General features: G+C 25.0%; 1 protein-coding gene across 1 annotated transcript in view; it reads right to left on the bottom strand.

The window, feature by feature from the left end:
• Nucleotides 1–12,828, bottom strand: part of LOC107445915 (uncharacterized) — a 34,322-nt gene extending 21,494 nt beyond the window's left edge. The window contains exon 1 of the mRNA XM_016060407.4: nucleotides 12,673–12,828. Coding sequence (XP_015915893.2) covers nucleotides 12,673–12,799 — 127 coding nt within the window. The 5' untranslated portion in view covers nucleotides 12,800–12,828. The remainder of the gene's footprint in view (nucleotides 1–12,672) is intronic.

Below are 12,828 nucleotides of genomic sequence, written 5' to 3'. Positions count from 1 at the left end.
TAAAATCTATTTTTTGGTTGAAATAATTAAAAATTGTAGTAAATAGGAATGGTTTGGATTTAACGCAAACCCCAAAACGGAAAAGTTAAAGACAGTTGACGAAATAATCACAAAAGAAAAAGAGCTTTTGTTAAAACAACACGTCGCATTTCTAGGGCTGTAACAAAAACACATTGGACTGGGAAAATTAAATATATATATATATATATATATATATATATATAATATATATATATAGTATATATATATATATAATATATATATATATATATACATATACATATACATATACATATAAGTATATATATATATATATATATATATATATATATATATATATATATATATATATATATATATATATATATATATATATATATTATATATATACATATACATATATATATATATATGTATATATATATTATATATATATATATATATATATATATATATATATATATATATATATATATATATATATATATATATATATAATATATATATATATATATATATATATATATATATACTATATATATATATATATATATAATATATATATATATATATATATATATATATATATATATATATATATATATATATATATATATATATATATATATATATATATATATATATAAAATAATACAACGCTTAAATTTGGGAAAATTATATTGTGAAATCTAACTAAATATTTAACACGTCAATAAAAAGCTAATGGAAACGATTATGGTAATGTGGTAATGTAGTATATTATCCTGATTTACTTTGAGCCTGGAGAAAAGGCAGCTGATTTTGTCAATATTTTGATTAATTGGGTTTCAGTAAAAGTGTCTGAGGTAAATAAAGAAAGTAAGATCAACGTGCAGTTGATAAGAAGTTTTTCGAAGTTAATAGGGAAGTGTAGAAAATGGAGTTGCTTTCAGTAAATCCAAACTAGTGGAAAAAGTTATTAAAAGCAAAACTGTTTAACAATAACAGTTAATAAACTATTTCTAAATATATAACTTACTAATTACCATAAAAAATTCCATTTATAAAAATTTTGGAGAACATAGTTGAGTAAGCGAGTGTTTTCAATTAGAAGTTTTTATTTATTTATTTATCTATCTATCTACATCTATATACAGAGAGAGAAATTTTAGTGAAAAGAAACCGATTTTGGAAGTAACACTAAGATTTATTTTTTAATATTTATGGTGTACTTAATTAAATACTCTGTACATTTATTGTTCTTTTATAAATTAATAAAAATTATTACCAGAAACACTTCACTCATATTTTAAATAATACTTTAATTATTTACTCAATAATGTATTTAATGAATTTCTTTGTCTTAAAGTTGAGAATTAAACAATAGATATATTTAATCGTCTTGAACTCTATTTACTTTCGTTTTTTAATTAGTGTCAAAATTCGTTTCAATTGCAATCTAAAATCTTTCATACAAAGGAAATTATTACAGTTCAATTTGCTTAAATTAAATTTCCTGTTTGTAATTAGGAATAAACAAACAGTAGATAAACTGCAAAAAATGAATGAAAATATTTTAAAGTAAGTAGTTTTAATTCAACTATATAAATGAATATAATAAAATATTTACTGAACTTTATTACTCAAAAGAATTATATATTTCAACATATAAATTCAATTTCGTTTCAACTGTAATCTAACGAAATTCCTTTCGGTTAAATTATTTTTCAATTACTCTTTTAAAATGGATTCCATTTCTACGGAAATTAGGAGTTACGATGGAAGATATGTTTTTTCTAGAACAATCTGAAGTCATATATAGATTGAACCAAAAAATAAAAGTTGAATAAATGCTGAAGTTTATTTTATTTTTTAATATCTCATTAATTTCTATTTTTATTCAGAGCTAACAAAATGACAAATAAAAATTATCATTACATGTTATTGACATTATCATTAAATCACTGTCATTAAATTATTATCATTATATCATTACAGGTTATAACTAAGACAATAAATTCAAATATTTTATTATTATAAGAAATTAAAAAAAGGGGAAAGTGTCATTTTCCAAAATCAGAAGAGTATTATAACCGAAATTTAAAGAATGATATAATATAAAACATTTGAACTCAATTTAATCGAGTTTAACTTCTATAAATGTTCTTATGTTCTTAAAAGGCCTTTGTAGTAGATAAACAGAAATTTGACTGTAAAACTGAAAAGATATTTATAAAATAAATAGCGATTCTTTAATTTACTAAATTACCAACTAAATATTATTAAAATGCATAATACGCAAAGTTTATCTATTTATATGGATATGGTGTATTTATTTATAATAACTAATTAGATATTCTTACATATATGGTCATAGTATGTATAATGCACATATTAAGTCACATGTTTGGGTACATTAAAATTGAAGGGCTTTAAGCAATGTAAGGATAAACCACACGTTTGTTTTAAGATCATTTTTGGTTAAAAACAACATGATTTCCAAGTAAGCTATAAGATTTTCTGGTATATTTTGCTTTTACCTTGTGAAAATTTCGGAAACTTTTAAAGTGCCTATCAGGAAAAAATAATACGAAACAATTTGGGGTAAACATATAATTTTTGAAAAAAGTGTGGCGTAGCACTTTATTGCCTTACTTACTACAATTATGCAATAGCTGTAGAAAATATAAATTTTGGGCACAGAATTTTATTAATTATAATTAAGCAGCAAAAATTAATTTAATAACATCATAACATTTAAGTAACCTACTGAAGTTTAAATAATTATTCAAGATGTAACAATATTTTCATTTTACGAACAAGAAAGAAAAGAAACTATTTTTGTAAATCTAGTATGGTAGTAAATACACTGAGGAAAAAGTATGGTAACTACTGAAATATGGTAAAATTTACTGTATTTTTGGTCCTATGGGAATTCCAGAAAGCTCGACAATTTTTACCGAAATACTTTGGTAATTACTTTGATAAAATGAACAATAATATGTTTTATTATATGCGATGAAATTTGGTAAATGTGGTAAAGTTTGGTAATTTAATTATAATACATTAGAGAATGGCATGAAAATCATTGGTTCTCGTAAATTTACTTTTCAGTTTTGTATTTTTTACTGAATGTGTGGTAATAAGAATATTAATTTTGAAATCTAGAAATTTTGGTAAACCATTACCATATGAAAAGAAAAATAAAAAGAATTATGTTCTTTTTTCCCTGTAACGTTATTAACATATAGTACTGTCATTTTACCAGAATTTTTTTCTCCATGAACAAGTATTGAATTTGAAATGTGGTACGAACATTGGAAATATAGTACTGGCACTTAATATAATCATTGTACTATACTTTCACTGCAGATCAACCAGTATGGTCTATGTCATAAAAAGTCATTTACTCATGTTCGGTATCGTTGATGATTAAGCATTTTAAAGTAATGTTTATTAAAGCAGGATTTGGATATTTTTTTAATTAATTACATACCTTATTTTGTAACTAATTAGAGAAACTACAGCTTTTACGTCTAATTCTAAAGGTTGGTATAACAATGACTTGGCTAATTAATTTAATAAATTTTTTTGCCGATTTCCAAAATATTATAATCAATTATTTATGCACTAATGTTAATCAAACACATACTAATAACACATGTATAATCAGACACATAATTATTATAATATAAATATATAAATATATATAATTACATAAAATCAAAACAACAGGGACAATTTTAAAAAAAATGATGAGAATATATTTATTTAACGAATCTAATTTTGTCCGTCAAACAAGCTTGTATTTGTTAAGCAAGCTTGTAAAAACAATTTCACTTCTTAAAAGAGTTATTTTTTTACACATGAATGAAGCTTTAAATAATGAAAAAAATCTCAAGTTATCTTTTTTACAGTTTTGCAGATCCCATTTTCTACTTATGACTTCCTTATTTGTTGAAAGTTTTTCCGCAATTTTCTTTTCTGAATAAAGAATGAAAAAAATACTTATTTCCTATTTATTGTGTTCGTTGTATTTTTGAGTATTTTCAACAAAAATAATTATAATCGATATCTGTTAAAACCTTAATGGCACTAAACATTGCTTAATTAGAAATAATTCCATGCATTTAGAAAATGAGGGCTACATATCTTAATTTGCTATGTGTATTGACTTTCATTTAAAATGTGGTCATTTATTTAATATTTGTGATATTTTTAACTGTGAAAATGAAAAAGAGCAAGCCATAAAGGTGGTATTTATTTAAATTAAGATACAAGATGGAATTTTGAATTATTAAGTAAAAAGGGTCAAACAATAGAATTATATCATTTCCGAAACATGAAAAGTGAAAAGGATCTCTTTCATGAAATTCTTTGCAATGGAAAACAGCATTCTACACTAAGGCTAAACCTTTTTTTTTAAAAATAAATAAATAAAGATTTTAGAGCTTGTATGAAGGAAGATCATTTAAATTGAGCAACTATGTAAATACTGAAAGCTTATTTTTTAAAACAAATGATTCGATAGTTTTATTGGAATACTGAGTTGTTGGTGGATATTCATGGAAGTTTTTATTTATTTTGATAGATATGATTGATGCATTATTTTTTTTCCAATTATTTTTTTAGGATACTTATGAGATAATATTAGGTTTTTCTTTAAGGATATATGAATTCGCAAGTCGGAAAAAGTGCGTATTTTTTAATTCAAAAAATTAAAGAAAGGAATTAATGATATTTTTTTAACTGAATTTAGTATACTTTACAAGCATTAAAAATTACTTTTCTTTGTAAGTAAAAAGAAGTATTAGTCGGTGTGCTTACAAAAAGGAAGTGACGCTGCGTTTAATCACTTGATACTCTACCAATCTGGAAAGTTTTTCACAAAATTAAAGCTATTTTTTTAGAGTAATAATACAATTTTAAAAAAAACTGATTTCGAACAGAAATGGTGTGTACCTGATTAAAAACTTCACTCGCTACAAAAATGTATGAAAAGGAAATAACAGTCGACTTGCTTCAAGCTCTTAAAAACAGTCTCCCATTTTCAAGACTTTCCAAATGTAAATGAGAAGAAACATAAGTGAATTGAAATATAAAATGAAAAGTTGCCAACGAAGAAAGAAAAATATAGGTGAGAAGCATAACTGAAACAGATTTAACCCTCTCGGTCATTGTGGTTTTTCTTGTTTTATTTCTCAACTTCATTTTTCCATTTTTCGTAGGCAACTTTTCGTTTTATATTTCAAATCACTTTTGATTTTTCTCACTCATGTCTGGCAAAGTCTTGAAAACAGGCACCTGTTTTTGAGCTCTTGAAGCCTGTCGACTGTTATTTTCTATTTATATGTTTTTGAAACGAATTAAGTTTTTAATCAGGTACTATCCTACCTCTTCAGTTTCTTGGTATTATTAATAATTTAATAGGAAATTGTGGTTGTTCAAATTTTATATCTCTCGATTTTTTGCAAGATATTTCAAACTTTGGCTTTACCTCAGTACTCAAAATTTTATTTGTATATGATAATTTTTTAATATCCAAAAATATGTGCAGTAGACCAAGAAGTCGAACAAATACTCTCGAAAAAAGTAGTTTTGAGCATGTAGTAAGAGTTTGTTGAAATTGTTCGAAAATCTCCAATTTCAAAATTATAATGTGAGATCTACAAATTCAATTTTATAACGAGGCACTTTTTTAAGTGACGTAAATCTGCAATTTGAAAAATTATCACATATTCTTCAAATGCTTAGCTTTTTAAAAAAAATGCTATAAACAATATTGATTTTCAGAACTTTCCAGGCAATGAGATCTTAATTCAACACGATGTTCAAAACCTGTAGCTTAAATAGATTTAGTTAGTAATCGTAAGAAGACCTTCTAATAAGGAAGGCTTCTGATATGGCTTCTTCTTAGAGAGGAAAGTACTTTTAATACAGAATTAATTAGAATTAATATTTCAATTAAATTAATAACATATTCCAGCCAGCTATTATGTTTGAAATTTTTTTTATTTATTTCCAAAATGATATAAATGAAATAAATTTTTTTTCTATAAGTCATGGAAATATTGTATCATAAGTATGTAAATATTGTAAAAAAAGGTTGTAAATATTGTATAATAATAATAAGTATGTACTCAAGGTTTTCCGTAATGATCGCCCAGAATACGATTTTTATAATCATTATCAAACAAAAAATTATTTACATGTGGGGTTACAAATTACTATTTTACCATAGGAAAAAACACAAAACGCTATGAAAATCTGATAAATTACAGTAAAGAAGAGCAGATTTAATCAACTAGATAGGTTTTTTCGCGGAAAAAAAAAACAGAACAAATTCGAAAGATGATTCAAATTTCAACCTCCTGCCTCATGTTTCTTACATACATCATTCACTACTGTAATTTGTCAGATCTCGATAGAATTTTTTTCTTGCGTGAATATTAATTTGTGGACTCCAACGTGAATAATTTTTCGTTTTTCTTTTAGATAAGAATTCTAAGAACACACATTAAGGATAGTCTTTACGGAACATCATGCATAGTTTCAAAGCTTTTGCATTGATACTTGAAATGAAATACTAAATTTTAGGTTTGCAAGGATTGAGATCGAAATCAAGTTGACGTTGAGGTCAAAATTAAGTATAAAAATACCGAGCATCTAATACTGTGTAATATCTTGAAAGCCTACCTACTTTTCTTTTTATTACAACTATTGTGTAGTATACAAAATTAAAATTTTATCTAGTTACAATAAAATTAAGCAGTTTTTATCGATTTATAATTTGTCCAAGAAATCTGAATAGTTTTTAACAATTGCATGGGGAAAAAATTAGTAAAAATCATTCCGAAATCTCCCTTAATAATTTTTCACCCACAATAGGCAATCAATTTATGCCTTAGAATTTAGGCATTCATGTGTGTTTCGTATTTTTGATATTACATTTCACTCAAAAGACAAGTAAACTCCTGCATCCACAAGACAAATTTGCTTTTGTGGGAGAATTTTTGAGGGCGATTCCCTTTCCCTCTCAATGCTTAGAAACGAAAATCGCTTACATTAAATGCCCGACAACAACTGAACTTATTATCCAACTATTTCTGGAGACATTTAATGCCAACTCTGTGCTTTTGTAAAGTATAATGGAAACCGTTAGTAGCGTGAAAAAGTCTCTAACCAGAATATTTCGTATAACTTCTTTTATATTTTGGTGGTCAATATACATAACTTTAAAAAGATGCAGACATCTTTTGAAAGACGTTGAAGAAACTGCTCTGTATTGAAAACCCAATGTTTCCTTTTTAAGCAAATAATTTTCACTTTAAATTTCGTATTTTAAATGGTAATAAACTGGTTGAAAACTTTTAAACATTACCGTTCCTGAAACAGTAGGGATTCCGGCGAGAGTTGCCTGTGTTGGAAACATAAAGCTGTGATACAATCTCAATTTTCATTAATGTTTTATACATTTTAATCAGCATTGTAATATTAAAAAATAAATTGAGAATAATACATTTTTTTATTTTAAACATTGCATTCATAATATTAAATAATGATAATACATAAAATTAAATTGCAAAAAACTTGAGTTATGTCACTTTATCTACACGTAACAATTTTAATTTACTATTTTAAGTGAAACTAAATTGTTAGGGATTTTAAAACAAGATCTATCATTTAGAATTCTTACAAATTCAAATTCTTGAATCAAAGTAATTAAAATAATCCTTAAGCCTTCGTGGCAGTAGTTACTCGCTGACCTCATTTAAGATGATTAGCAATTTCATTGTCACAACTTATTGTCATTTTAAAGGATTAGCAACTTCGTTCGCTATGAGTTTATAAACTTGTTGCGAAATTTAAATTATTTAATTTATTATATTAGTGGCTATTAAGAACAGAATCCTGAGACAGGGAAATAAAACATTCATTTTAAGTAATTTATTGATAATACTGATAAAATTCATGATATAGAAAAGCAATTTTAAGGTTATGAGCGTTGTTCAAAATCTTAATATTTCACCCAATAATGTCCTGCCACAAAACGTGGTCTATAAATGGAAAACAAAAATTGGTGGTACATATTTCTTTCTAATTCCTGTGTTATGATTTAAAATTCACATATAAATATTTGTATTATTAATTGATGACAGATAAGACTTCCTTGTTTTCGCATTATAAATTCGATTAATAAAACATTTGTGCTACGACATTTTTCTTTTTTGCTTACAGAAATCAGATTTTTGTAATGTTACTACAACTAGCTTGATACAGCCTGCTTTTTTAGTCAAATTTTACCACTAATCTTAGATAAATTTTTTTCTGGCTGTATTGCTATATCAAAACCAAATAATGCAGTTTCTTTTCCATGAGTCTCTGCCTTTCTCTTTCTGCCTTGGAAGTCAGTTTGAGATGACCTCTTTAAAAAAAAAAGTAGCCGACAAGTACTGCCTTAAAAAAAAAAAAAAAAAAAAAAAAAAAAAAAAAAAAAGAGGCAATCTCAAACTGACATCTAGCAGCAGCGCTACACTTTTAAATAGACGCTGAGTTAATGAGTTAAGAAACTATAATATGTGTTAGGTTTGATGTTGCAAAAGGAAATTTTGGTGCACATGTTTAGATGCTATACACAACAAAAAATTTCGGCAAAAAGTAGTAAAATCCGTTTTTACTGAAACATGTAACGAAGCAAAAAATATGATATGTCATAATTTTTACAGTAATAATTATGCACCGAAAGTGGCGGTATTTAATACAATAATTTGATCCGAAACTTTCGCAGCTTATAGCTTACAAATCGATACAATTCGGAATATTTTTGATCCTAAAACAAATTTAAAACATAATGTTGAATTATAAAAAACTACAAGTACATCATAAAGCACGCAATCGAATTTGAAACTGTACAAATCGAAATCCATAGCCTAAATAAGCTGAAAGTATATTTTTCAGAAGATGAAAATCTTCGGTTGTAAGAATTTTTTAATCCGAATACCGTTTTAATCCAAATACCTTTCTAATCAAAATCTGATTTAAAGTTTCTGTTGTTCTTTTTAAAAAAAAATTTTTTTTTCACCGCTGCTTAATTTTTCTTTTTTTCTTTCTCAATTTTAATAATATGCTATCATAGCACAGCTATATAAGAGAACTTCAATAAAAACAATACTAAATAAAATTTTTGTATTGCATGACTACATAAAATTAATAATTTTATGCGAGTAATAAAGAAGCGTTTTGTTAGTTGGTGATGTTGGTTGCTTTGGTTTTTCTAAAGATATATGAAAGTTTTAATTTTCGTTGTTTCATCAATCTTTTTATTATTAACAGTGTAGTTTAGTTTAACCATCATGGTTTACATTTTTATTAAAAGGGAGCGCTTTATATTATCTGTGCCTGAAGTATGTAAGATAGTAGTTTTGCTAAAGAAGCATGAAAGTTTTAATTTTCGCTGTTTCATCAATCTTTTCGTTATTAACAGTGTAGTTTAGTTTAGACATCATGGTTTCCATTGTTACTAAAAGGGAGAGTTCTATGTTATATGTGCAAGAAATATGTCAAATCGTAGTTTTGTTAAAGAATCATGAAAAATTTAATTTTCTTTGATTCATCAATCTTTTTATTATCAACAGTATGGTTTAGTTTAACAACCATTTCGGCGAAAACGTAGTGTGTTATGTTATCTGTACAAGAAATATATAATATCGTATTTCGAATGGAATTAGGAAAAAACCTTGCAAAGCTTGTAAAGGAAAATAAATCAATGAAATCCACTAACGATTCAGAATCAGATGCTGGTTTGTTCAAAAACAAAGCGAAAGAGTACTACTGTGTGAGGGAATAGCGCAAGTGAATTTTTAAAGAAATATTTTTATATCTTTGGTAAAAATTATAAAAAGAAGAAATTTATTAAATATTCATTTTAAGTTTGAATACTAAATTGCATTATTATTAAAGCAGAATCTTGTTTTTGAGAATTTGTTGATAAAATCAGATTAAAAATGAAAATACCTTTATGATCTGAATGTTACGATTACCTAAGTAGATTCGATCCCAGTTACTTATTATCGATACTTAATTACATTCAATTACTTACAATCGGGCAATCAAAGTTTATTCATAAAACATTTAACTAATACAAATTGCTTTGTTCAAATTCATATTTTGAATGCTTGCTTGTTTTTTAGAATACATAACAAATAAAGTTTTTTTTTATTAAATTCTTATTTCGTTTGTAGAGTTTATTTGGAAGCTGTGAAATTATGTAAGTTTTTGTGTTTTGGCTCATTTCTCCAAAAAATTACATTTTAGACTTCTAAACTAAATTAATATGCTTCTTTAAGATAGGAGCGTCCCCCTCCCCTACATTTATTTTTTGACTCAACCTATAACTTATTTTATCCTTCAAAATGTTTATATACAGGTGTTCCATAATCCCTACCATTAATATATCTTTCAACGCTTTTGTCAAAGCTAAAGGAAAAGCCCACACTAATAAATATTAACAAATTAATATTAAAGGGTGAAAAAAAATGTTATGAAAATCTGACGAATCATAGCATACATTAACAATGAAGATGAAATTAAAAATATTAAAATCTGTTTGATTTCTGAAGAAAGTGAAAAGTGATTATTAGAAGCATTTTAAAGTTTCATTTGGCAATTAAACTGGTTTTAATGCTTGGAATCCCGTATTTCGCAATCAGATTTTATTAACGCTTCTTTTTTTGCTTTGTTTGTTTACTTAAATATTATACATTTTACCTTTCGTTTCTTAACCCTTAATAGCCTTACGTAAATATTATCCTTACCGTAATACCCTTACTCAAATATTCATAAAAGCGGTGAATACGGAGCACCCTGTATGCATTTAGCTAGTTATTAAAAAGAATTTTATAATTTGAAACCCATTCAATTTATTTCTAACTTAGCGTACTATTAATATTTTAAATTTTGCACTTCAAAATTTTCTCTGACGAAAACTTGGTAAGAATCAGCTACGTATCATAAATCTAGAATTAGATACATATGAAATAATTTTTGTCAATAATAATTAGTGTTATTATTTAATAACAAGATAAATTATTCTTTTTACTGCAGTTTAAATTCAAAGCATAGAATGAACTAATAAAAAGAGAATAAAGTAATATTACTTTAGCAGGAAATAATATATAATTACTTTTAAGGAAGAAATAAAGTAATACTTCAAAGGGCTTTTTAAGTAATAATAAACTTATTGACAATGTAACTTTCGAGGCTACATATTTTATGCGATTCAAAATTAATAATTATTCAATGTTCAACCAAGATTTGTAAATTAAAATATAATACAATTCTAAAGGATTCTGTTCATTTTCCGTTGGGAAAGTATAAAGATTAATTATTTCATGAAGCGCAATGATGCATAACGGTTTAAACAGATATTAAAGATTAAATTTTATTTTCCTACTATGAATTTTTGTTTTCAAACTAATATCAATTTATATCACCTAATGAATTTTATTAACAAATAGTTAGATTTGAAATTAAAAGTTGGAATTTATTTCATATTTGTTGAGCTGACTTTGAAATTAAAATCACTAACATGGTTTAAATTAAACATTACACATTATTAAAATTTGGTTATATTAGAATAAAATATAAAATATACAGTTTAAAATTAATTAATAAGATATTTTCATTGTTTGTTAATTATACTAGTTTATCCATTTTTAACTTCGAATTCCTAGTATATATTTTTTTAAACTTTTTTCCAACTTAATTTAAAAACAATAGCACAAATTTTTTTTAATCAAACTGTATTGACCTGTAATTAAATTGAGTCGATATATAAATAAGATAGAAACGACCTTAGAAAGAATAAATTGTTTCAATAAAATTTTGTCAATGTTTTTAATACATATATTTCTTCGATAAGCTTATTTTGTAAGTTGGATAAAAGTAATATTTCAAACATTTAATGTGCATTAATACTTAAAAATAAATAACAAGCAAACTTGCGCACTTTAAAATATAATAATGAAAAGTATATAATGTTTTTAATTATTTTTTTAAATTCATGTTAACATCGTTCAGGATAAAGAATATAGAAGTTACTGCGATGATTATTTAAATTGAGTGAATGCTTTTTTCAATCATTTAAAATTAAATAAGAAATCTTGAAGGTAAGTTTCAGTGATTAATTATTTAGATTTTTAAGAATTTCTTAATTTCCTGTCCTCCTTTACTAATTCTGCTTATTTATTTTTCCCTTCGAAGATTTATCCATTATGCTTACAACTATTGGAGATTATATAATATTATTTTATCCATTTCATATTGTTCATGTTATTATATACATTACTCACATATATATTTTACCAAATATACACGTTTTAAACTGAAAATGAATTTTTTCTTTGAAGATTTATCCATTATACTTTACAAGTCTTCGAGATTATATTATGCTATTTTACCCATTTCATATTATTAACAGATATATTTAGGCAAATATACAAGTTTTGAATTAAAAATAAAAATTATAACTTGGAAAAAAGTCAAAGTATAAATTATTAAAAAATTCTAATGAATTGTTATGCCAGAAATATTTCGAAACGTTTTTCTTTTAAAAAGTTAATTTTTAATGTTCATTAAAAAGTTAAATTCATTTTATTTAAGAGGAAATAATATTAATAAAATGAATATTCTCACCATAGACAAAAGCTGCTAGAAGAAGATGAATGTATAACAAATGTAGTACAACCATTGTGATCCACAGGTTGACAACTATAGCTTTGGTAAACGAAATGCAAGTTAAGAAATCATCTTTTAGATTCATACGAGCCCCCGTCTTCTATGACGTCACCT

The sequence above is a fragment of the Parasteatoda tepidariorum genome, chromosome 11 (assembly GCF_982258835.1).
Source record: "Parasteatoda tepidariorum strain Cologne lab strain chromosome 11, Ptep-v5.0, whole genome shotgun sequence".
In the NCBI taxonomy this organism is placed as follows: Eukaryota; Metazoa; Arthropoda; class Arachnida; order Araneae; family Theridiidae; genus Parasteatoda; species Parasteatoda tepidariorum.
This window is presented reverse-complemented; position numbering and strand designations above follow the sequence as displayed.